Raw genomic sequence first — 27,019 nt, 5'->3', positions numbered from 1 at the left:
CTGGTACCAGAGGAACAAGCCCTGATTCCTTATAAAAGCTGCATGTTGCACAAAGAAATGGAGAAGCCCCTGGTGCTGGTGGATGCCTGCCCCCCCACCCCCAGTTCACTCCACTCCCTCATCTGTGATGGGGTGATGCCTGCCCCCCCAGTTCACTCTCTCATCTGTGATGGGATGGACTCCTGCCCCCCCAGTTCACTCCACTCCCTCATCTGTGATGGGGTGATGCCTGCCCCCTCAGTTCACTCCACTCCCTCATCTGTGATGGGGTGACGCCTGCCCCCCCCAGTTCACTCCACTCCCTTATCTGTGATGGGGTGACGCCTGCCCCCCCAGTTCACTCCACTCCCTCATCTGTGATGGGGTGATGCCTGCCCCCCCCAGTTCACTCCACTCCCTTATCTGTGATGGGGTGACACCTGCCTCCCAGTTCACTCCATTTTTCCATCATCTGTGACTAGCTCACCCTCCATGCCCCAAACATGACACGCTCTTTTCTTTTCAGAATCTCATGTATTTTTAAGAAATTTCCTTTTTATCTGGAACCATCAAAGGATTTGGGGAAAAACAGGCACTTAAATGTATGGTCCATGAGTGACCTTTTCTTTCTGGAACCTCTTTAGAAAACTTTTAAAATCTTTTCTGAGTGGTATTTCTGAACACTCAATATTTACATAATTTGCTTTAATCTACTTTTACAAAGGTAAAATTGTATTTTTCAAAAAAATTTTACTTTCACAAAACATAGGATTCATTACTAGCTTTGGAATTGTCATTCATTCATTCATTCATTCATTCAGCTAGATGTCCATCAGCAGAGAAATGGATAAGAAAGCTGTGGTACATATCCACAATGGAATATTACTCAGTCATGAAAAAGAATACATTTGAATCAGTTCTAATGAGGTGGATGAAACTGGAGCCTATTATACAGACTGAAGTAAGCCAGAAAGAAAAACACCAATACAGTATACTAACACATATATACAGAATTTAGAAAGATGGTAACGATAGCCCTATATGCAAGACAGTAAAAGAGACACAGATGTATAGAGCAGACTTTTGGACTCTGGGGGAGAAGGCCAGGGTGGGATGATCTGAGAGAATAGCACTGAAACATGTATATTATCATATATGAAACAGCAAATGTTTTTTGAGCACCTACTGAGTGCAGGCTCAATGCTGGGTATGCAATAGTCAACTTGACAACTGGGAATCACTACAGGGGGAGGTTTAACAAGAAAGCATGCATACACACAGATCATTCGAAACAGAACAAGGTACCTTAGCACTTCTCAAAGTGTTGCCACATGGTTACATCCCTATGTCTAAGCTAATTAAATCTTTCTGGAATCCAAATTTCTTAATTCTCAAAATTGAGTGATTTATTTCTGCCAGTGATATGTAGTTTGTACAGAAAGCCAAGACCATTACTGTTATTATTAATTGTGGCATCTTTATCTCCAGTCCTAAAATTAAGTCTCAAGTTCAGCCCAATTTCTTCACCTTATTTTTCTCAGCCCTTTTAAAATCTTCATTATCAGATAAGCAAAATAAAGGGGGGCCCTCCTGATGAAGGCAGGGGTGGTGGTCTCTGGGTGGACAAGGCAAGGTGCCCAGAGGTATGACTCACGTCCATTGCCATTCTGCATTTTGCCAAGGCCCCTGCGGCAGGAACAAGCTAGGGCGGAGGCTTGTCTATCTGCATTGCTTCCTAGGCTCAGAAACAGGAAAGAAAACAACAGCTAAACCACAGATGCTCAATTACCCCTCTAACCGTCATTTTTCTTTTTCACTGGAGTTTTAAACACAAATGCCTCCGGGCACAAAAGGCTGCTGTGTCTGGTTGCTGGTCTGCCAGCCTGTAAAAGCCAGGCCATATGAAACATATGCATGTTTCTCAGGAGAAGAGGGAGTTTAATTTCAATTCTGAGCCTGGTGCTTTGCGAGGTTCCACCCTTCTTGGGAAATAGCTCCAAGTGAATCTGCCTCAGGGGCCAGGGAGACTGTTCTCCAGCCTAAGAAACTCCTCTAAATTGTAATCCCTCTCTTCTCGCCAATTCCCCAGTCTTTCCATTAATAAAGACTTGGCAAATCCATGTGGACGGGGGAAACACCAGAGCTATGAGGATGGAGAAGTGGGAGGGGCGGTGGCGGGCATGACCTGCAGCGTGTGGTGGAGGCAGCGTGCAGTGGGCTGTTTCATGGGGCAGGGTCATCCAGGGTGGCATTGGGCACAAGCACCTCCCTGGAACAAACACCCCAGCAACCTGAGCCAGACGGACACAGCTTTCCATCTGTGTCTCAAAGTGCAGCTTGCAAGCAGCCTGCAACAGAATCATCCCTGAGGGTGCTGAAAAATGGCAGTTCTAGGGCATCCAACCAGTGACTGAGAATCTCCATGCTGAGACCCTGGAATTGGTAGTTTGAGTATTTGCTCTCTCCAAGTAATTCGGATGCAGCAGTATGAAAACTTCTGGTTAACAACAACGACAACAAAAACATTTAGCTACCAGTATACTTGCAACATTAGCCAAATTATCTGGCTTCTCTGTGTTCATTTTCTCATCTGAAAGTGGGGCTCACTGCTCCCTGCTTGCAAACCTGTTTGAGGGTACACAACAGGACATTTACATCCTTAGCACAGCGCTCACACTGGAAATGCTCCACTGGGCTTGCCAGGTGGCTCGGGGTAAAGAATCCTCCCGCCAATGCAGGACACCCAGGGAAGTTGGGTTTGATCCCTGGATCAGGAATATCCCCTGGGAGAGGAAATGGCAACCCACTCAGTATCCTTGCCTGAAAAATCCCATGGACAGAGAAGCCTGGTGGGCTACAGTCCACGGGGTTGCAAAGAGTCAGACATGACTGAGCTAGAATGACATTCTTCTTAACATGTGTGTACAAATTTTACCAGCTATACACATTCACAAATGACCCCAAAAGACCAATACAGGGTTTTGTTTCTTTAACCTGGCATCCAGTGTTCTATGTCAGTTTATTTTGAATTCAGAGAATGTTCCTATACAGGGATTCTCTCCACTCCCATCCCAGAGAACTGCTCAGGAGGTCATCAGTTTGGGGGAGATAGTCGGGGTCCATGAACTTAGATGAGAAAGAAAATTGCACTTCCAGTTTTACTAGCCTTAAATGAAAGGTAGCATTTCCTTCAATTATGAACATAGGCATCAAATCACCATAATATAAGCATCACCCGAGTATGTGTCTTCAGCAGAAATCACCATGTTAGACTTATTGAAGATGGGTCCAAAAATCATTTATATTTCTTGTTTGAAATGATAGTAGTTATTAGACCCATCACAAATTTTGTTATTTAATGCATTATAACTATGACAACAAAAATATGTTTTGATAACTGTGCTTTAATTGATTTACTTCGTAAGTCTATGTATTTTATTCACTTTAAAACATTTCCTGAGGAGTCCTTAGGCTTCTGACAGCCAAGAGGGTCCAGAGTGCAAAATTAGGCTAAGAACTCCAGGGCTGATGGCTACTTAAGTTGTCATTTCAAAAACAGTGCCTGTAAGTATAAACTGAGTCACTTTGCTATATAGCAGAGATTGCCACAATGTTGCAAACCAACTATACTTCAGTAAAACTAAATACATAAATAAATAAGGTGACAGAACCTGTCAGTTTGTCTGCTGGGGAAGGAGTCACAAAGGCTCGTGTGACAAATGAAATGACAATTATTGGCACTAGTCCTGTGTTTTGTAGACCCTGATCTGGGTGTTGGGTGTGTGCGGTCTCTTCAGGCTTCATGATTCATGTATTGTCACCAACCAAGCAACTGGGACTTGGTTGGGCTCCGTTAAGGTGACTGTACATGACCTCACCATCCTTTCTACCTTTAATTTTTTTCCACCATGCTGTCAGTGATGATGGGGCATAAATATCAAAGCATTTGCCATGTAGGTAAAACTTTCAGGATAAGGAATCTCTTTGCTTTTAAAACCGTGTATTTTGATCCAGAAATCAGGAACCCTTCAACTTTCCCCAGTCTCCTTTTTGTCCTTCATCAGATCTATTTATGTAGATGTTGGCAGGGTTGCACCCACGTTCCTTTGGCCCTCTCTGGAACTTGTTTGCTGATAATTTCTGTACATGCCCACAGTTTTCTGTGTCTCCCTCCCTCCTTGTTAGAGGGAACAAGTTTTCTCCATATACAGGGCAAGATGGAAACTCTGGGGGATGATGCCCGAGAAGCAGCGCTCAAGCAGCGAGGGATAGGAGATGGTGGATAAATGCTCCAGCCTTTTTGCCCCTAGAAGGATGATCCTGGAGCATCTCTCCCAGAAGGTCTCTGGAAGGATAGAGCCCCAGGCACCCACAGTGGTGAGCTATCCATTAGTACACACCTCTTTTTCAAACCTCTGTCCCCTCTTGTTCTCACCGCCACACTCCGCCACATCGAGTGAGCTTCCTGGGGTCATCCCTCAGGAAGTAGTTGTATGTGCATCTTTGCCTTGGATTCTCCTTCTGTCAGAATCCATGCTAAGGTCATCTATTCTCTTGATTCAGAGTACACATGTTTCAAGACTTCTGTTGACGGGTTTGCTGCACAATCTGGACGAGTGCTGTATCATCTCCCTTTCACAGAACTGCTCCTGCTTGTACGTTTTGTACCTGCTTCAGAGCAAATCCATCTTCCCTCTGCCAGAAATCTCATTACCGTTTCTTTGATGACCTAGTGATAGTCATTGGATTGATTTGAGCAGAGTCTGAACTCACTGAGTTGATAACTTCATGGAATGATTTTATTTTTCCAGTAATTGCTGCTGAGTGTGTTCTTCCCAGTGGATAAAGGGAACACAACAATAACTCAGCCTGATTCTATCTGTCTAAGCCATTAAAAAAGACAATCCCATTTGAATTCAAAATAACACCCCTTTCCTTTGCTCGGGCTAAGCTTGCAGTGGAGAAAGAGACAGAGGTAGCAATGCATAGGTAGTGGCGGGGAACACGGTGCGCTTTCTTATTCTTTCTTTCTTCTGAGTCCCTCCCCCAAATCAAATCTCTTGCTAACTCGTGGCTCAAACTTATGGGGAGACATCAGGAGGGTGACGTGAGGGTGTGTCACGTTCGGTGACATAGCTGGCTGCAGTCAGCTCCCTCGGAGATGCTGTTGGAGGAAGGTGAGATGCCTGAATTTCATTTGTGTCTGCCTGAAGACAGCCTCTGCTTTTGGAGTGGTCATGGTGTAGATGACATATGTGGTTTTAGAGTAATATTCAGCTCCTCCCCAGCTCCTGCACACTGTAGGAAAGCAGCCACGGACGTCCCTGGTGGTCCAGTGGTTGAGAATCCAATTGCCAGCACAGGGGACACAGGTTCAATCCCCAGGCCAGGATGATTCCACATACCATGGGGCAACTAAGCCCGTGTGCCATAGCTATTCAGGCCATGCTCCAGAGCCTGCGAGCTGCAACTACTCCTGCATGCTGCAACTGCTGAGGCCACCACAAGAAGAAGCCTGCACCCTGCACCTAAAGAGTAGCCTGCTAGCCCCAACTAGAGGGAGCCCATGTGTGGCAACAAAAACAACACAGCCACAAACAAAACAGACAAATAAAAAATGGGGGAAAAGGAAAAGCAGCCGTATTTCCCTTTGATCCCCACACGGTGCATGCCTCCAACGCCCTCGCCAAGTTGGGCTCCACCCCATTTCTTAGTTAAGCGCTGGTCATGTGCCCTGCTCCCTCTCCACGCGCCCTCGAAGCCAGAGGAAATGGGTGTCTTCCGTGCCCGCCAAGGGCTTCAGGGATCTGCCTGGGGGAGGTTGCTTCCATCTTTCTCTTCCCAGGCACACAATATATACTATCCAGAGGTCTCTTCCTGAGTTTCAGGCTACGTACGTCCTGAGGGTTTTCACTTTCTTGAAATTTCCAGGTGAGAAATGAACTCTTTATGTATCAGCATTCCTCTCAACTTCATGGGACAAATGTTAACACCTCCCCTGTCACCAAGTGCAGGAGGGGGCCCGACACTCGCTTTCAGTCTCCTGGAGAGCGTCTCTGACCCAGAACAACCTCCTGACTATATCTTCTGTGGGTAAAAGCATTCAGATCAGTCCAGCATCCTTGGAACAAGAGAGGTACAGTAGGAATCTTTGGCCATGAATCTAGCTTTCCTTGAATTTGGCCTTCCAGAATTAAATTTATTTTCTTCATAGCAGTATCTGCATTCTTATCTTACAATGTTTGTAACCTCTGGGGATAGGAATGCTTATCTGTGGTTCATGTCAATGTGATATCACATATAATTTTATAGCAACTCTTTCCATTCCCCAAGATCATAAAGACATCATTCTTGTCACTCAAGAAACATATTCAGGAAATCACTAGAGTTTCCAATGACACAGTGGAAAAAAAGGCAAACATTTATTTTTATTTGCAAGAGCAGTTTCTGCCAATAGTTAGTGCTCACAAAACCTTTTAAGCTACAGTAACTTTTGGTAAACTCAATGAAGACTTTAGAAAAGACCCAGTGATAAGAAAATTACAGAAAAATCTCCATTACACTGTTGAAAATGTTTGGAATCCAAAATCCACTATTTTCTGCAATGGTTTTTAATATTTGCTCTGGTTAAAAAAAGATTTTCTTTTTGTTTCCTTTCTACTTCTACATAGTCCTGGTTAACTGAATACAATCTCTTCCATATCTGCCATTTTCTGGACTTAGATTATTTTCATTCTTACATCCTTATATTAATATTTTAATATTTTACATAAAACATTGAATGTGTTGTGTTTTATGAAAAAAATTGTAGATCCTACTTATGATGAGGCATTTCCAGTTTAGGGAAAAACTGAAAATCTAAACAGTAGAAAGTCATTTTATGCCTTTTTTTCCTTTTTAGCTATAATAAATAATTAGCAACCTATTAATTACAAACATTCTTAATTAGGCTTAGAGTAACCAGAGCATTTTCAAAATTTTAAATTCATGTTCGTTACAGTATGTGAAGTCATTAAGAAAAGCCTCTGGTTTTCCAGTTTGGTAACAAATGGCTTTTGTTTGATGCAGAATTAATAGAAACTAATGATGACTATGTAGCTTTTCCAGAGTTTTAAAGGCAAATCTATATTGGCCTACAGTTAACATGCAAATTCTTCCAACAAGCAACACAAAATGTATTGTAGTAGTCATTCATGTTTATCAACATTCAAGAAGATCTAGTCAGCAGCACAACTCTCCTATGTCAGAAACACATAACATGGTCACAACTGAATTCAGATCACACCTGGGAGAAACCCCCTTTTCCTAATGCATCCTTTGGGGTGCAGACTTCCAGTATGGTGCAGAAACAGAAGCAATGAATACCGTGGTGCGAAGGTAAGCACAGACAAGAGTTTGGTGTGCCAGCATACAGAGCTTTAAAAACAGCGACAAACAAAACCAAACACCTTGCCCTGTTCTCTCTCTTTTCCTTCTATGAGACTAGAATTCTCAGTCTTCTAGAAACATTCAATTCAGGGAATGAAGTCCAAAGGACCCGAGCACTGCGGCGCTGAATCAAGATGGTGAAGGGGCGGCACGTGGCGTTCAGCCCCTCCCACAGACACATCAAACCATCCTAGCACTGAAATTGCTCCTTGGAGGGGAAATTTGGCCACAAGGGGACGTCATACTCACTTAAGAGAAGGTACTAGGGGAAACATACTGCCTGCAAAAGATGGTTTACTACTACTAACAGGTTTGAAGGAAAATGTGATTTTTCAAAATATTTAGTTTTCTCCCAAGGAATATTTTTGGTGGCATACCGTGGCTCAAATTTCACTGCATTATTTTTGGTTGGATAAATGAAATGTGCACCCACCCCCATCACCATCACTCTTAAGTCTTCTTCCAACACATAAGACACTTGTTAAGATAAGAAAGATATTCTACTAAAGCTGACGGTGATTGAGAGTCATTCAGTATTCAAAGTTCCTAAAGAGTTGTTGGTTCTCTGAAAGGGATAAAAAAGTAGGAAAGACTTTTTTCAAACTCTTGCTAGTAAACAGGTATTACTTCAACTGATACAATGGCTACGTGACATCAAAGTACTATAAATTATCAAAACTATTGTACAGAAAAATTACAAATTCATTGCAAAATACATTACACTGCTACCATTAAGAAAAAAAGTGCTTTTTGTTTTCCTTTCTTTTTTTTTTTTTTGCCAGAAAAGTATTCTTTCAATATAGAAAATCCTATGCATTACCCTGCATGTGGCTAGGATATACCATAAGAGAGTTTGTACTGAGTCCTCCTGATTTGCTGGATGAAAGGCTGAAAAATATAATAATGACTCATTAAAGCCATGTCCCAAATGACGGTGCCAGCTGTCAGTGGAGAGATGCTTGTTTCAGACACAAGAGGACGCGCTGGTCTGCCGAGCCCATCAGTCAGCTGGCCTGGGTCCCCGGGTTCCCTTGCGTTCTCCCGAGCAGGTCTCGCAGCCTCGACTCGCTTTCACCTCTGTGACTCTTGCGCTCAGTGATGCCGGTACTGCCTCATGAGAGGAACGATGCAGGACGGCGGCCCCGCCAGCTTCAGGAACGGGTGTCTGAGGAGCTCCTGCGCCGTGGCCCTCTGAGAGGGCTCCCGCACCAGCATCAGGTCTAGGAACGCCCGCAGCACTGAGGAGACCTGCGGGGACACAAGACGGCCTCCTGAGGACCACCGCCGAGACCCGACCCGGCCCCGAACGTGGCCCCGCGCAAACGCCCTGCAAAGGCTCCCTCCGACAGCGCCAAAGTCCAGAAAGGCAGCTTGAAGAGAAAGAGGTTACGGGAGCAAAAGCAGGCATTGCCTTTCCTAACACATGCTGTTTTCCTTGTCTTTTTCAAACCTGAAATAATAGGAGTAAGTGAAGGTACAACAAAGATATGTTCTAAAGAAGAGACAACGGCAGCTTTATGAAGCACCCACTATGTTCAGATGCTGGTCACACACATTTGATGAACAGTGTTATAAACATGGAGTGAGGTTTATTTTTTTTTATTTTTCTAACCATGCAACCATCTAAGCTTTGTGCAATTCCTTTTTTCTTAAAAGAAGATTTTTTTTTATGTGGACCACTTTTCAAGTCTTTATTGAATCGGTTACAATATTGCTTCTGTTTTATGCTTTTTTATTTTTCTGGCCTCACGGCATGTAGGATCTTAGCTCCCAGATCAGGGATCAAACCCACAACCCCAGCATTGGAAGGGAAGTCTTTACCACTGGACTGCCAGGGAAGTTCCTGAATTCCTTTCTTGAAGAGAAACAAATTTCCCTAAGGAATCTGACAACAGATAGCATCTGTCCTTTAGTTTCTTTTTTTTTTTTTTTATAATATCTTTTTTTTAAATTTAATTTTATTTTTTTTATTATTTATTTTTTTCAGTGGGTTTTGTCATACATTGATATGAATCAGCCATAGATTTACACTTATTCCCCATCCCGATCCCCCCTTCCACCTCCCTCTCCACCCGATTCCTCTGGGTCTTCCCAGTGCACCAGGCCCGAGCACTTGTCTCATGCATCCCACCTGGGCTGGTGATCTGTTTCTTCAGTTTCTTGTAATTTACTTTTTTGCAGTATAGCTTATGTACATTCAAGTACACAAAAAGCATATGTTTTACAGTAGTTCTTTAAAACACACACACACACACACACACACACACATATATGTATACACCTATATATTCCATACTCCTACCCAGGTTCCCTAGGTCGAGAAGATCCCCTGGAGGAGGGCATGGCAACCCACTCCAGTATTCTTGCCTGGGAAATCCCATGAACAGAGGAGCCTGCTGGGCTACAGTCCGTGGGGTTCCAAAGAGTCAGACACAACTGAGCACAGCCCATTATTTAAACTGTCTGGTGTCATAAAATTTTCAGGCTCTTGTTCAATTCAAGCAGCTTCCCCGCTTTGTTGCAGGTCCACCCAGCCTACATGAGTGATTCTCCGGGGCTCTTCCCTAATGTGTAGGGATGAGGGAAGAGGCGATGCCACCACAAACAATTCTCTCCCTCTTAGTATCTGGGGGGTAGTGGGATGGTCAGTACTTTTAGTGCTAATCTGTGGAAACAGCTCTCTCAGCAAGCCCTGCCCCACTGGTGGCCGCACAGAGGTGGTTCCTCGACTTAGCATCGTTTTTTCTGAGCTTGGCTCTACTTGATGATGCCTGGAAACCAGAAAAGACCCTCGCTGTTTCCCTCACCATGTTGCTAATTGCCCTGTACTATCTAGCCCCTGTCCACCCTCTGACAAGCCTCATCCTTCACCTTGCTCACTTTGCTCTGGCTGAGGGCCTTCAAACTGCTCCTCCCTATACCTGGGGTGTTTTTATCCCAGATCTTTGCATGACTTGCTCCTTTTTGCCAATCAGGCTCCAGTCCCTTGAAAGGACTTCCTTCAACCCTCAGCCAAAACTAACTCCCAACTCCTTTTCTGCTCCCCTCAGTCACATCACAGTGTTTTATTCATTTCTTGGCATGTACTACTCTCTAAAATTATTTTGATCATCCATTTGTGTTATCTGCTTCCCCAGCTAGAACGCAACCCCTCTGAGAGTCAGGAAATGTGGGGCTTTGAGCTGGGATGTCCCGGTTATTAGAACACTCCCCAGCATGTCTTAAATTCTCAGTGCAGAAATGCTGAGAGACGCCCACCCATAGGAGAGGAGCTTCAGAGAGGGAGGGGCAGACTCACTGACCCAAGGGACTGAACGAGACGGGCAGAGACCTGAACTCAGTAACTAACTCTGTAGCGGACAGCTGGTAAGAAGCTACCGCTGCAGAGAGGGCACTCTGCTGCCCGGCGATGGCCGAAGGGTGAGTGGGGACGGGAGGGAGGAGCAAGGGGAAGAGGGCACGTGTCCACTTGGAGCTGGTGCATGATGCTGGGCAGCAGAAGCTAACAGAGCACTTCAAAGTGACTAAAAAGCAAATTAAAAAGCAAAACAAGGTCCATGCCCAGAAACCAGGATCTACTCCCAGATGGGCTGTGCCAGGCCTTAACACTCCAGAGAGAGGGAAAAATCAAAGAGCGACGTGGAGGTTCAGCAATGGATGCTGCTTCTCACCTTGTGTAGGTCCTTCACTCTTGGAGGTAAACTGTCCCGGATCCGCCGCATGGCCTGGAGGGGGGGCTCGTTGAAGTAGGGGGGCTCGCCATCAATCATCTCGATCACCATGATTCCAAGGGACCAGATGTCCACCTGTTAGGCACAGAGATTATCTCAGGCAAAGAGAACTTTCTGCAAGGCTGAGTATGGCCAGGGAACCCAGTAGATTCATACCCATTCACAAATTTATATGGTATTTGTAACGTCTCAAAATCTACAATTCAGATTTATAGGCTGAACGGTTGAGTGACCAAGTGTTTGCTACTGGTCTTCGCCTGCTTTTTAAAGGCAACTTCACTGAAGATTCTGACAGTCAGGTACATGTGCATGTCTTACCACTCTGAAGTTCAGAACCTTTAAAAAAATCCTGTTAACTTGGGTGGTTCACAGTCTATCAGGTCAGATGAGAAAACCACTCAAAGTTTTATGTTACAAACAGAGAAGAAAATTACATTTAAACCATAAAAAAATAAGAAAAGTTTTTGGCATATTCATAACAAACTCCAAACAGCTACACTGCACAACACAATATATCCTGATTCTTTTATTAAGTTGATTTTTTAAGTTCTTTGCTGCCGTATTTAGGTTTTTCCATCACTCTGAAGCAGTGTATACAAAACTGTATTCTGTAAAACCACTGTCAGGGACTGGAGGAAAGGAAAGAGAGAGATGACAAGCAATCCTTCCCGCTTAAAGAATGGGAAGTCAGGGCAACGAGGTGCCAGAGCTGCTATAAATTCCCAGGCCCTGGCAGCTCCCTCGTCCCTCATTACACCTCTTATCAGTTAGCTGCATTCCTGCCCTTGCCCAGAAGTGACCTCCGCTGAGAGCTGATGCTCTGGGGACCACGGTGAGATAAGCAAGAGGCATACTTATCCGAGGGCAGCACAGCAGAAGGAGGGCCGGCCGCCAGTCCGGTCGCTGCCTCCGCTCACTGGTCCACGCCCCCTCCTCCGGCTGCCCGCCCAGGACTGCCCCCTGCAGCCGTGTGTGGACACGCGTGCGCCCAGGCGAATGCGCGGCTTGCTCCCTGTGTGCGCGTCTCAGAGCTTTAGTGACACTGTTCCCTCCCCCGAAGGCCCTCCTCCACTTCTGCCCCTCGTTTTATGTATCCACACCTTGTCCCTTAATAGGTTAGGAGCAGGTATGGGAGCAACTTAAGTGTCCATCAGCAGATGAATGGATAAAAAAAGACGTGGTATATATACAATGGAGTATTAATCCTTAAAAGGAATGAGATGCTACCATCTGCAACAACACAGATGGACTTGGAAGGTATTATCAGTGAAGAAAGTCAGACAAAGACAAATACTGTATGACATCACTTACGCGTGAAGTCTAAAAAATGCAACAAACCAGTGAATAAAACAAAAAAGAACCAGACTAATAGATATAGAGAACAAACTTGTGGTTACAAGTGGGCAGAGGGAAGGAGGGAGGGGCAGTAAGGGGACAGGAGAATTTAAAAAACAGAAGGTTACTGTGGGATTATATGGAATCATATGTGTGAAATGCTTTGAAAATTGTAAATTGTAGAATTTAGAGAATTGTGTAATAAAAAAGACAATTTTTTTAAATTTAAAAAAGTCAGTAACAACAAAAATAGATTGAGGGGTTATTTCCTTTCCAGAAGAAACAGAAATTGTGCTATATTTTAAAATATGTTGCAATATTCATATATGATTTTTTCCTATGGGGAAACATTATTTCTCACCCGAATCTTCACCCCGATCTGTGGAGCTTTCCCTGACCCTGTAGCCTGTGGACACACCTGCTCAGCTGTGGGTCTCCCGCCACTTTCCGGGTTGCGCTGGCCCTGGGGTCAGATGAGGGCTGGAGTGCCTTCCCCACTGCCCATGTGGGACCTACACACTGCTGGTCAATGCTGTCGTGACACCCCAAGCAAGGGTGGACAGACTGCTACCACAACTTGCTCTGTGGAAAGCCTGGTGAATGGCAATTGCAAGTGGAATTAAGTCATCAAGCTGGCTTTCTGGGGTCACTAACGAGCTCAGAACTCTTGCATCTTGGCCAGGCCCTGCCCACTCCCCAGCAACCACATCGCCTCCTTACCTCTGTCCCATACGGCAGCCTGGAAATCACCTCGGGTGCCATCCAGTAGGGGGTACCAACCAGAGATTTCCTCTTCGGCACCTCTTTGGAAACTTGGGCACAGAAACCAAAGTCAGACAGCTTGATCTGAAAAGGAAAGGAATGCAACAAACTAACCATTTAAAAACACTGGCTTCAACATTAGGGGCAAGATGGAGGGACCTAGAGATTTTCATACTAATGAAGTCAGAAAGAGAGAGACAAGTACCATATGGTCTCACTTATCTATGGAACCCAGAATAAATGATACACGTGAACTTGTCTCTGAAAAAGAAACAGACTCAGACGTAGAGAACAGAGCTGTGGCTGCCAGGCAGGGGGATGGGCAGATGGGGGTTTGGGACCAGCAGAGGCAAAGGGCGTGTGTACGATGGACAAACAGCAAGGTCCTGCGGTAGAGCACAGGGGCCTGAACTCAGCATCGTGACAGTCCACAATGGAAGAGAATATGAAAAGGGATAGATATACACACACACATATACACACATGTGCAATTGAGCCACTTTGCCGAATAACAGAAATTAAGGCAACATTGTAAGTCAACTATACTTCAATAAAATAAATCTTAAAAATATACTGGCTTCAAAATGTGGAAATATAACAAAAGTTTCAGCTTCAAAGCAAAATCCTCTTATCATTCACAGGCCTTGGATGTATCAGCGGAGGGGCTCTCAGACCCTTTCGTTGGAAAAGCACAACCCATTTTAATGAAAAAAAGCTCTCATGGCCCCACCAGGACTGACTTTCAAATGTTTAACTCCTGCTGCTGCTATCTTTTTATAAAATCATGAAATAATATAATACACCCAAAACAAGAAACTCATCAAAATTCAAGGCCAGTACTTCCATTTAATGTAAGAGATGATGCTTTAGTGCAAATAAACTGCTAGGCACAAAGCGAGTTTTGTGCAAACTGCTACAGTTAGGTTTTTTTTCCCACTGAACACCTTTGGATTTCTAAGTACCCTGAGATGATTCAAATAACCAACCTCATTTCTATGTTTGAATTATTGCAAGACCCCACTGGTAAAGGATGCTGGAACACCACTGTAGGCACAGGCTCCCCTTTCCTTTTGGTTTTCCTCCTCTCTCAGGATAACTCAAGTTGCCAATGGAAATATGGGCATAGAAACTTGGTGTTAACAATTAGTTACTAGGAGTTCAAGGTGTTCAACTTAATTACCCATTGTGCATGCATATCTGTTGTTTATTTTAGAGGTCATCCAAAAGGAAAACCCTGAGATTTCTTGCCCAGAGCTTTTAAGAATACTCTTAAGAACGCATTGCATCGTTAGGAACCCCGCCAGGTTATATATTCCAGGTGACCAAGATTCAGATTATTTTGGGGATGCTTGATTCCTGCTCATGATGACCTGATCTGATTGGAGAGGATTGTCACTTAGGATTATTGGTGATAACGGAATGCATTAAAAAAATGCTTCAGGCATTGGTTGGCAATGGTCATTTGAAGTGAAAACTGCCATAAATCAAAGGTATGGTATCTAAGGCACAAATTCTCCCTTGATTCTCTTACGTCTCTGAACTGTTTTCAGCCTTTTTTTTCTGGCTGTCTCTGCTGCCCACACTGTAATACTGGGGCTTCCTGGAGTTCAGGTCCCAGCGCTCACCTCTTCTCTTTTTATGTGCTCTTGCTAGATACTTTTTTCCTCTCCCAGGCTTAATGCAGATTTCTCTCCTTCATTCTAAACCTACACATCCATCCAGTATATGTTTCTACATGGAGTTAATTCTTGTGAAGGGTGTAAGGTCCACGTCTAGATTTATTTTTTGAGCATGTGGATATCCAGTTGTTCCAGCACCATTTGTTGAAAAGACAGTCTTTGCTCCACTGTGTTGTCTTCAGTCGTGTCTGACTCTTTGTGACCCTATGGACTGTGGCCCTGCCAGGCTCCTCTGTCCATGGGATTCTTCCGGAAAGGATACTGGAGTGGGTTGCCATGCCCTTCCCCAGGGGATCTTCCTGACTCAGCGATTGCACCCACATCTCAGGCACCACCTGAATTGCCACTCATGTCACCCAGGAAGCCCTGTGCCGCTTCTCTCCCTTCTCAGAGGTCAGGTGACTCTGTTTATGTGGGTCTGCTCCTGGGCTGTCTATTCTGTTTTATTGGTCTGATGATGGACAGGGAAGCCTGACGTGCCACAGCCCATGGGGTTGCAAAGAGTTGGACATGACTGAGGAACTGAGCTGAACTGATAAATTTTAGAATCAATATGTCAATACCTACAAAACAACTCGCTGAGATTTTGACTGAAGATTATACTGAATTTATGGGTCAGGTTGGAAAGTCTTGACAGTACTGAGTCCTGTTCTGCCTGTAGTCCGAGTCCCCGGTCGGGAAAGAAGACTCCTCAAAACAATGCAACTTGCAATGGGGGAATTTATTACTGACTCGAGCCAGGGCCTCCCGCCCTCACCAAGGGTGTGAGGAGGAAAAGGCCCCGAGTCCCAGTTCTCTTGGGTATTTATTAGGTCAAAAAAAAGCAGCAGGTAGTTGGCGCAAGCGGATTGGTTACACAGCGGGTAGTTGGCGCAAGCGGATTGGTTACACAGTTGCAAGGCAATTTTTGTTGGCCCAACGTGGGGCTTTCAGCTTTCCCCTGATAGGTTCCCTTTTTCTTGCTAGGCATATGTTGATTGGCTAGCTCCAGGAGGCCTGATAATTATGTTACCCCGGGAAACCAGGCCTACTCCTAATCTAGGCTGCCTGCCATGGCGTTAGCCGTGACAGCCTCACAAGTCCTTCCTCTCCTGCAACCTTATTATGATCACTTACTGTTCTAGTTTTTCTTGTTGATGCTTTCAGATTTTCTACATACATGATCATGTCATCTATGATCAAAGAGAGTTTTAATTTCTTCTTTTTCAATCTGTGTACCTTTTATCCCTTTTCTTATTTTATTGCATCAGCTAGTGCTTCCAGTATGCTGTTGAAAAAGAATAGTGAAAGGGGACATCTTTGCCTTTTTCCTAAACTTAGTGGGAAAGCATATTCAATACTTAAGCATACCTCAAGGCCCTGATCACGTCTCACTGTCTCTAGAATTTTTCTTAGGAGCCCTTATTGATTTACCTGATCTCCAAATTTGTAAGAATTTAGCACTCATTTAACTTTGAACTGTTTTCCAATGCTGATTTTGTCACTCCAGCTAGGAATGACCTTGCTCAGGGGCAATAGAGCTGTCTTTTAATTGTGAAGCCATACTGTGTTAAGATCTGGGAAAGCAGTAGGTACTCAAAAAATGCATGCTATTAGGTTGACTTTATTTGATATTGACATATATATGGGTTTTTATATACAGAATACAGCTTCCCCAATGGCTGAGTGGGTAAAGAATCTGCCTGCAATGCAGGAGAGAGACACAGGAGACATGGGTTTGATCCCTGGGCTGGGAAGATCCCCTGGAGGAGGAAATGGCAACCCACTTCAGTATTCTTGTCTGAAAAGTCCTATGGACAGCAGAGCCTGGAGGGCTAAAAAGAGTTGGACACGATTGTGCACATACAATATACACACATACATGAGACAGGAGATCACACAGCAGAGATAACACTGTTTTTCCTTCTAAAATCATCACTGACTTACCAAAGACTTCTAGAATCAAAGTTGTAACACAGATGAAATGGAAGTAATGTTTTGGAAACTATTAGTGTTTTTTTTTTTTTTTCCATTTTCTTATTCATGATCTTCTCACCAATCAGGCCAAGACTTGTGGGGTGTGGTTTGGGGTGGGACTCCATCAAATTGGATTGCTCCAGACAGAATGTTAGAGAAAGCTGGTTTAACAGAGAGATGATTTTTCTCCATCGCTTTGGCATATCAAGAATCATACCCAGATGCTTCAGATAATATAATTTCCATGTGGTATAAAGAAGAGTGCCCTGGGAATTCCCTCACAGTCCAGTGGTTAGGACTTGGCACTCTCATCACTCAAGGGTTCAACCCCTCCTCAGGGAACTAAGATCCTGCAAGCCACATGGTGTGGCAAAAACAAAAACAGTGGCCTGTGGCCATGGTAGCCGGCCCATAATTCTTGTTGACCTATTGTAAATGGCATCTGCAGTTCTGAGAATGAAAGCCCTTATAGCCCATCACTTTTAGCCTAGGATTATTTGCAGAAGAGGACAAAGAACAGTGACTTATATCAGGCCCCAGTTCTTTGTTATACATCACTTCTAACCATTCCAAGCTTTAAAAATACCTGAGTAGCACAGATCCCCACACAGAAAAGGGAGAGAAGGCATGTGCATCTATGTTCAGAGGTAATATTAAACATATTCAATAACCAGATTCATCTAGACCATTCAGAATCTAAACATTAAGCTGAGCACATTTCTGCAGTTATCTTGAGGGCATTACCATCTTTAATGAGGCAAAAGGAGTCCTGGTATGGTTGAGCTCAAGGGGATAATACTCCAGTGAATGGAAACAATGGCTATTAACCAACAAGCATGAGAAAATTGCAACATTTTAACAATGGATATAGATAAGGGGCTTCCCTGGTATCTCAGCTGGTAAAGAATCCACCTGCAATGCAGGAGACCCTGGTTTGATTCCTGGGTCAGGAAGATCCCCTGGAGAAAGGATAGGTTACTCACTCCAGTATTCTTGGGCTTCCCTTGTGGCTCAGACGGTAAAGAATTTACCTGCAGTGTGGGAGACCTGGATTCAATCCCTGGGTTGGGAAGATCCCCTGGAGGAGGGCATGGCAACCCACTCCAGTGTTCTTGCCTGGAGAATCCCCATGGACAGAGGAACCTGGTGGGCTACAGGCCATGGAGTCACAGAGTCAGAAACAACTGAACACCTGAGAATGTGTGCATAGATACGGTGGTGAAACTCCATGCACACCAGCCTCGGGTGCACCCAACATGGCCTCGATGGAGAGATGGCACGGCAGAGTGAGCAGAAATGAACTTGAGGCAATGCTATTGGCTTCCATCATGGCCTTTGTGTGGTGTGCAGGGGTCCAGAAGCTTCTCTCCTGCAGATCTTAGTGAAGGAACGGGGAAGTGCCCAGCACAAGCCTATGCTGACAGGAGAGCCAGTCCCAAGGATAACTTTCAAGACTTGAGGGAAGAGGGACTTCCCTGGTGATCCAGTGGCTAAGACCACACGCTCTCAATGGAGGGTGCCTGGATTCCACCCCTGGTTAGGGGATGGGACCATACCATCAGGGACCCCACACGCCACAACTGAAAATCATCCCATGTGCTACAACTTTTAGGATACCTCAGGCTGCAGTGAAGACAGAAGATCCCAAGTGCTGTAACTAAGACCCAGACAAACAAACACACATTAAAAGAAGACTTGGGGACAGAGGCTGGAGTAAAATATTGCAGAGAAGCCTTCCTGGAAAGTCCAGCAGCTGAGGGGACCAGTTAACGCTCACTGGTCACTGGCCCAGATAGCAGAAGAGGCTGTTACAATAAGGGAGGGGCCATCAAGACACAAGAAGATGGATTGTGCCTCCTTCACCCCGAGGTCCCCTAACCCCAATTTGTCTCCATTCTGAGGAGGATGGGGTGGGAGGTGGAAAGAAGGAATGCTGCTGCTGCTGCTAAGTCGCTTCAGTCGTGTCCGACTCTGTGCGACCCCATAGATGGCAGCCCACCAGGCTCCCCCGTCCCTGGGATTCTCCAGGCAAGAACAATGGAGTGGGTTGCCATTTCCTTCTCCAATGCATGAAAGGAAAAGTGAAAGTGAAGTCACTCAGTCGTGTCCGACTCTTCGCGACCCCATGGACTGCAGCCCACCAGGCTCCTCTGTCCATGGGATTTTCCAGGCAAGAGTACTGGAGTGGGGTGCCATTGCCTTCTCCAGAAAGAAGGAATAGGTGGTAGCCAAATCTGAAAGACAGGTTTTGAAGGAATCAGTTTAACCTTACTGCGGTTGAACTTGATAGACAATATTTAAATTGTATAAGCAGACTAAAATAGACTGAATTAAAATAGAATTTAAAAATGTTCTAGCCACTGGGGCTTTATGAAGAAGTCACAATTAATTTTTAAGAAAGAGAGAAGCTATATAATTGTGTGTGTGTGTGTGTGTGTGTGTGTGTGTGTGTGTGTGTGTCTAGTTATTTCCAAAGCTCAAGCGTGAGTAAATTTGCAACTCTATTACACAGATAGGAGAGCAGGGACAATTTTGCCAATATATTTTGTTTGCCTGTAAATTTAAGAAACCTGAATGATTAAGGAGGTGAACGTTTCAACATTTTGGTATTGGCAGTTTTAATTTCAGTATCTCTAGTGTGGTTTTCTTTTCACAGACATTAAAATAAGATACCAAACCTGAGAGACTAATGATTATCTCCCTGACAAAATGTAAGATCAGACATTGAAACTCAACACTTGGAGGCCAGTTCATTGAAACTCAACACTTGGAGGCCAGTTCTGTTCGTCTGTTGTAGGAGTATAAGTGCTTTTGCATGATTTTTTTTTAACTCATCCAAGTACATAAAAGAGACAATTTTCTGAAAGGACATAATTGCACACAACATTCATCCAAGTAAATCTGCAAGTAGATGATGAAAATTCAAGTAATGAGTATAATAAAGCATGGTAGGCAGTTCTTAAAAGCAAATCACAGAGACTCTAGGCTGAGCTTTAGTTTAGACAGGATTGCACACTGTAGGTACTTAGGAAACCACATTTATCTCACGAGGAGAACTGAAGTGAGCACATTGCCTGCCCCTGAACAGGAGATGTAGCTGGTTCCACAGGGGCCAGACAAGGAACTGGAGCTTAGAACTCAGACAAAGCTGCTACTTAAACCTGAGCTCTTATCCATATCAAGTGCATTCCGGCTAGGAGTCAGAAAGTGTTGGTTGCTCAGTCATGTCTGACTCTTTGGGACCCCATGGACTCTAACCTGCCAGGCTCTTCTGTCCATGGGATTCTCCAGGCAAGAATACTGGAGTGGGTAGCCATTCCCTTCTCCAGGGGATCTTCCTGACCCAGGGATCAAACCCGATCTCCTATAATGCAGGCAGATTCTTTATTGTCTGAGACATCAGTCAGGGCCCCACAAAAACTTGCAAGAGGGGGAGAAAAGAGACTCTACTCACAAGATAAGTTTAAAACAGAATGTAAAACCCTTGTTTTGTGAATTGTATGGGCTCTAAAGAACTGCTGCATCTGCTCCAGGTTTTTGCTAAGGCAGAAAGATGGAGCTTTTGTGCCTTTCTTCCTAGGTGCTTCCTACAAGGCAATGGTACTCATATCAGCTGGAGATTTCTCAGAGATGCACCCAGGCTGACTGAAGCAGAATATCTGAGACAAGGGCCCAGGAATTTTTTTGCCAAAATGTCCAGGGGTTTTAATGGTTACTGAAGTCTGAGAACCTATGTTTTTAAAAGAGCAATGACCCACAAACAAAGGAACTGAGAGAAGTAATAGAAGGGGCCAGACTGATGATGGCCAGCTGAAGGCCCGCTTTCTCAGCAGCCAAAGCCTAGAGGACAGGGAAGGCATTGCAGCAGCGGAGCTGCAAGGGCCTGGAAGCCCCAGGCAGCCCTTCTGCCTTCCGATGGAGCTCAGAGCGTGGTAGTAACTTGCCCAAACTGCACAACAGTATTAGAGAAAACTCAACCCTGGGGTCTCCTGACTTTTCATGCTGTACCCCCTGCATTAGAAAATGGGAGCATTTGGGTCTATCTCAGAGACTATTGGGAAGGAGTGAATGTAAGCAAGCTACTTAACATGCCTGAGTCTCTATTTAAGAAGAGCTTTTGGGAGATCACATTCAGGTCTTCTCCTAACAGTAAAATTCTAACAATTTGAGGATCCAGGAAAATAATACCAAAGAATTCAGTGAGCTGGTGGAGACACTGGAAAATGAGGAGCATACACCCTTGGTGAAGAGACGCTGACATCCAGCTGACTGTCAGGGGCCCCGCAGAGGACTTGTGGAACATTCACAGGGTCTGGTTGCCAGTCTAGGCCCCCGTACTTATCCTTTAACCCTCACTTCAAATCCTACAGGATAAAGGGAACAAACATATTTGCTATTTTTGGCATTATGTTAGCTTGGGCCGCTCCTCCCCCAGAAGCAAATGCTGAGATGAGGATTCAGTGTAAGTCATGTATTGGGGAGACCCAGGAATCACTAGCAGTGAAATGGAGAAGTAGAACAGGGAAGGAAAGGTAGTCATTCAAGGACTAATCAGCAAGCAAGCAAGTTCCACCTTGGGAACGAGAGCTCAGTCCTGCTGGGGATGTCTGAGAGATTGCATATAGTCTGTCCTCAGTACTATTCCATCCAGGGCGAGACAACTAAGGTATTCCTACATCGATTCCCATCACTTTCTCAGGGCTGCCTCTGGGGAGTGTGGAGGTTGATTTCTTTGGAATTTCTAGCCTGCTTTGTACTAGAAGAGCAGACTACAGTGTCCAGAGAAAGTCTCCAAGCAAAGAGATGCGAGTGGTGGCATTTGAAGGTGGAGTTAGTGAGGGCCGACGTGACATCACGTGAGTGGGGCACCAGCGACATTTGCACCATGATGCTATTCACCCCCATCATGCCACCTCCATGCCTGCTGTGTGTGAAGTCAGGACAGTGTTCTTAAGTGAGAGAGGAATCTGAAAAATCATGTGAAATTTCCTAATTCTTAAAGCGTGGCAGCCAATTTATAGTAAAAAGACTACAAATATCACTTGTAAATGTCTCTTTTTAATAGATGCATTCATTGGGCTTAGGAAGATATGGGTTTGACTTCCATTTCAGCCAATGAATTTGATAAAAGTTAGTCACTCACTGTCTAGTGGCCCCTAAGTATCATCTCTTAAATGCAAACCCCAGGCCAAGGAAAAGTCATGGATGAATTTATTCAACTTTTAACTGCAAGGGTTGGGGGCGGGGATTGCCTTCATTTTGGGCATCTACCTTGTACCTGGTTTACCTCTTATGGCTTTATACTAATTACTTTATGTAATTCTTACAACCACTCTATAATATGTTATTTATTTTCCTTTTCAAACCTCAAACATCACTCCTTAAACACCCCTAGATATTATTTCTATCATGGACAAATAGTGAACAATTTATTTTCAGTTGATAACAAATAATTTCCCTTGTAGTCTCTGAGGAGGCCAGAAAGGATTTATCCTCTTATATGTGAGGAATTCACTGTTTCTCACTTTCTTTATTGGCGGATAACTGCTTTATAATATTGTGCTGGATTCTGCCGTGCCTCGATATGAATCAGCTACGGGATACGCACGGCCCCTCCTTTCCGCATCTCCCACGTGTCTCCGTCCCACCCCCCCTTCTGTGTTGTCTCAGAGCACTGGATTGGGCTCCCTGTGTCACACGGCAAATTCCCACTTGCTTCTATTTTCTATATGGTCATGTATATGTTTCCGTGCTCTCCTCTCAATTTGTCCCACATTTTGAAATATATATATAGGTTCATAGGAGGTTGCAAAGAAAGGTGCACCCAGTTCTCCCTAAATATTAGCATCTTTTACACTATGGAAAAATATCAACACCAAGAAATTGATGGACAGTCCATAGAGCTTGCTCAGATTTCATTAGTTATATATAAACTCATTTGTGTATGTTGTGTGTGTGAGTGTCTGTGTGTACTCGGCAATTTTATCACATTGTAGACTTGCATAACTACTAACATATTGATAACCAATGGTAACATCACTATAAAATGATGATGCTACCCCTCATCTGTAACTCTGGCAACCACTAATTTGCTGTACATCTCTATATTTACAAATGTTATATACATGTTATATAAAAGTTATATTCACAAATGTTACATAAATGGAATTATGCATTGTGTATCCTTTTGAGTTTCACTTTGTTTCACTCAGTATGGGCTTCCTCTTCTGGGACTGCACTCAGTCCTGCCGGCCACAGGCCCCGCCCCCTGGCGTGTCTCCGATGTCACCACCCCCCTGCAGAGGGGCCTTCTCTGACAGCCTCTGCAGACTCTCTGCTGTCCACCCTCCTTACTCGGCTTAAATCAACGACTCATAGAAAACTTAGAATGTATCACCTTGCCTGTCTGGTGGTGATTTTGTTTGTATGTTTATGTATCTGTTTATGATCACACCCTGATATCAGGGCTTCCCTGGTAGCTCAGTTGGAAAAGAATCTGCCTGCAATGCAAGAGACCCTGGTTCAATTCCTGGGTTGGGCAGATCCCCTGGACAAGGGATAGGCTACCCACTCCGGTCCTCTTGGGCTTCCCTGGTGGCTCAGCTGGTAAAGAATCCGCCTGCAGTGCAGAAGACCTGGGTTCAATCCCTGGGTTGGGAAGATCCCCTGGAGAAGGGAAAGGCTATCCACTCCAGTATTCTGGCCTGGAGAATTCCATGGACTCTATAGTCCATGGGGTCACAAAGAGTCGGACACGATTGAGTGACTTTCAGTTTATGATCATACCCTTACACTTAGAATAAACTGAATGAAATTAGTGATTTTGCTTTACTCATTCTTAGGACCTTGCACAGAGTTGGACGTGACTGAAGCGATTTAACATGCATGCATGCATATATAAAATACACATATATACATGGAAATATGGCAAATGGGATTATGGGTGATATTTATTTTATCCTTTATACGTTTCTGAATTTGCTGGATTTTCTGCAATAAAATCAACAATTTTTTTTTTTTTTAAACAAAGAAAAGCCGAAGTGCTTGGGAAGCTTCTGGCTACCCTCTGATCATTCCTGGGCAAATTCTGATGTGACATGAATGTTTTCCATGTGAGTGAGGACGCTGGGTGGTGCATTAGAAGACAGGTGCATTCAAGGGACACTGGCTCCATTCATCCAGGGGCTCTTACATCTGGGGGGAGTTCAAGGAGATTGTTGTTGTTTAGTTGCTAAGTCATGTCCAAGTCTTTTTGTGACTCCGTGGAAAGGGCCTAAACAGCAAAACTTCAAAACTCTCCTAACTAAGCCTTCCTGAGAACATCAACTCATTCCTTCCATGGCTGTTGTTCTATATTGTTTTGTACCCTGGTGCGGCTGATAAGTCTCAAGTGAATTCTCTGGGTAGGTTGCAGTGATGGGAAATGCAGAAATCTGAGCCTAGAGATACACCAGTGTGGTGGATATCTTCCATTCATCCTTCCAGATCTAGGTCCTCCCTTCTCTGAGCCCTGGGAGATCAACTTGTGTTGACCCACTGATGGCTTCCAGCTGGACTCAGTCAATGCAGGGCTCCAGTGGGAGCCTGGAAGGAAGGAGCAGAGTGAGGCTGGGTTATTTTTGGCCTTGCTCTCAACCTGCAGGTTCACTGTGGGTCTGGCTTCCAGTGAAGCTCAGAGCTCCTGCCAGCCAGCCCTCTCTGTGACAATCTCTACTTCCAGATTCCAGTCATGAGTTCTGCACCTTACCTCTTCAGGCATGGGGTAGCAAGATCAGTGTTCCAGCCTAGAGAACTGCCCTGGTCCTCATGACACTTCCTCTTGATTGATCTACATCCACCAATACCTTTATTAAACTCTCCCAAAGGGCTTCCCAGGTGGCACTAGTGGTAAAGAACCCACCTGCCAGTGCAGGAGACATAAGAGACACAGGTTCAAATCCTGGGTCAGGGAGATCCCCTGCAGGAGGGCACGGCTACCCACTCCAGTTTTCTTGCCTGCAGAATCTCGTGGACGGAGGAGCCTGGCAGGCTATAGTCCATAGTGTCGCCAAGAGTCAAACATGACTGAAGTGACTTAGCACACACACACACACACCCAAAGTACTGGAATTTGTCATCTGCAGGGACTCTTAGTGATACCGCAGACATGAATAGGGTGGACACAGTCCTAGAAAAGTCATTTTTCCCCACCAACAAAAATAAGCATGTGGCAGGAAAATAAAAGACCTTTCCATATTACTTCCCATGCTTATTGTTAAAGTGGAAAATTATCCTTCAAATTCAGTTCACAGATACTTCTAACAGGATGACACAGAGGATGGTGATTTCCTTTCTATAAGCCTTCTGGGAAGTGTCATAGGTGACTTATGGAAAATCAGAATTATGAGAAAGTGCTCTTGGGAAGATAATACCAGTGACAGATGAAGTGACAAAGTAAACTGGGGAGGGACCAGACATGAAAACCTTACCCGACCATCGCTTGTCAGCAGGATGGAGTCACTCTTTATGTCCCTGTGGATCACTCCTTGGTTGTGAAGGTAGGAGAGAGCTCTCAGAACTGACAGACAGACAGTGGCTATCTGCTCTTCATTCATTCTAGAAAGGAAATCACATTGAAGGAGCTAGGTCAGGTTTAAGACCATCTTTGAAATGATCAAGAGAGGTAGCTCCCTTGGGTTCCAGTGAACCCGTCCATGCTCCCCAGGCCATGTCTGGAAAACCTACAGGGAAGGAAAAGGAAGTCTTTGGGACCTGATTCCCAGAACCTAAGGCTTAATCCTAATGATGACAGGGACCACGTATAAACTGAAGGAAAGAGATCCCAGTGGCTGGTCTTTGGGTCATTAGAGCAAATGCACTTCCCTGAACTCCTACAGGCAGTTCTCCAGGTCCTGACAAACCACCAGGGCTCTGCAGAGCGGGACACTGAATGGACCCATAGTTCCAGGAACAGCTCCTAGGTGACTGTGAGGAAGTCCTTTAACTTCCTTGGGTCTCTTTTTCTTCATCGTGGACATGGGCATGACCATGGTTCTCTTCCTGGGCTTCCCTGGTAGCTCAGCTGGTGGAGAATCCACCTGCAACGTGGGAGACCTGGGTTCGATCCCTGGGTTGGGAAGATCCCTTGGAGAAGGGCATGGAAACCCACTCCAGTATTCTGGCCTGGAGAATTCCATGGACAGAGGAGCCTGGTGACTATAGTCCATAGGGCTGCAGAGTCCTACATGACGGAGTGGCCGAGCACACATATGCATACACACGCACACACATGCACACACACACACCATCTACCTGTATCTATATCCATACAGGGTTGCTGTGACCTCAGGCTATACTAATAGGAATCTGCCAGCTGAAATGCTGGTGATAAATGTTCAGTGTCTTCCCCAGCATCATTTTGTTTTCAGGTGGTCTCCCACTGACTCAGATCTGTAGGGGGTCATGACTGAAACACTGCCTCATTATGGTGGAGAAACAGCAGCATCTCAGTTCCCTCACATGGGTTCCCAATGCTTTCCTGCTATCTTGCTTCCCCTCTATTGCTGCTCATCTGGATTCACTTATGATTTGGATGCCATTTCAGTGACATCTGATACAACTCCTTCATGATAATCCTTTCAATTTTTTGGCATTTTATCTACCAGCAAAGCAAACTTAAAGTTTCCTAAATGTACATGATTTTTGTTTTACATATGTGTTCCTTTGAACCTTGCTTTTCCAAGCATGGTCCATGAACTAATAGCATTAGCATTGCCTGGGGGCTCCTTAGAATGCAAAGTATCACTCTCCTCCCTATTGAATCAGGATCTGCATTTTAATAAGATCCATGGGTAATTTGTATGCATATTAAAATTTGAGAAGTACTGTCTTAGCACAGACTCTTTCATTTGCTTTCAATGCCCTTTTCTTCCCACTTGCCTTCTTAGTAAACTCCTATGCATCTCTCAAAACCCATCTTGGACATTGCTGTATATCAAAAATATTTCTTGACTCTAATAAAGGTATTCAGGTATTCTTCTATGCTACTCATGTACATCTTTCTAATTCTGCACAGGTGTTGTAATTTATTTATTTTGTACCCCCAGCATTCAGGAAAGAGTCTGGCACATAAAAAGTGATTAATACACACTTGATGAAATGACCACAACT

The 27,019-nt window shown here is 44.6% G+C and overlaps 1 protein-coding gene across 2 annotated transcripts in view; it reads right to left on the bottom strand.

The window, feature by feature from the left end:
* Positions 1–6,367: 6,367 nt before the first annotated feature.
* The window catches only part of PAK5 (p21 (RAC1) activated kinase 5), a 380,241-nt gene continuing 359,589 nt past the window's right edge, over positions 6,368–27,019 (bottom strand). For both annotated transcript variants that reach the window (XM_043480327.1, XM_043480325.1), the window contains 4 exons: positions 25,339–25,465; positions 13,194–13,319; positions 11,079–11,213; positions 6,368–8,655 (listed from right to left, as the gene is read on the bottom strand). In XM_043480327.1, the coding sequence (XP_043336262.1) occupies positions 8,500–8,655; positions 11,079–11,213; positions 13,194–13,319; positions 25,339–25,465 (544 nt within the window). In that variant the 3' untranslated portion in view covers positions 6,368–8,499. The remainder of the gene's footprint in view (positions 8,656–11,078; positions 11,214–13,193; positions 13,320–25,338; positions 25,466–27,019) is intronic.

The sequence above is a fragment of the Cervus canadensis genome, chromosome 10 (assembly GCF_019320065.1).
Source record: "Cervus canadensis isolate Bull #8, Minnesota chromosome 10, ASM1932006v1, whole genome shotgun sequence".
NCBI classification, from domain to species: domain Eukaryota; kingdom Metazoa; phylum Chordata; class Mammalia; order Artiodactyla; family Cervidae; genus Cervus; species Cervus canadensis.
Note: the sequence above shows the minus strand (reverse complement) of the source record. Positions and strands in the feature narration are given on the sequence as shown.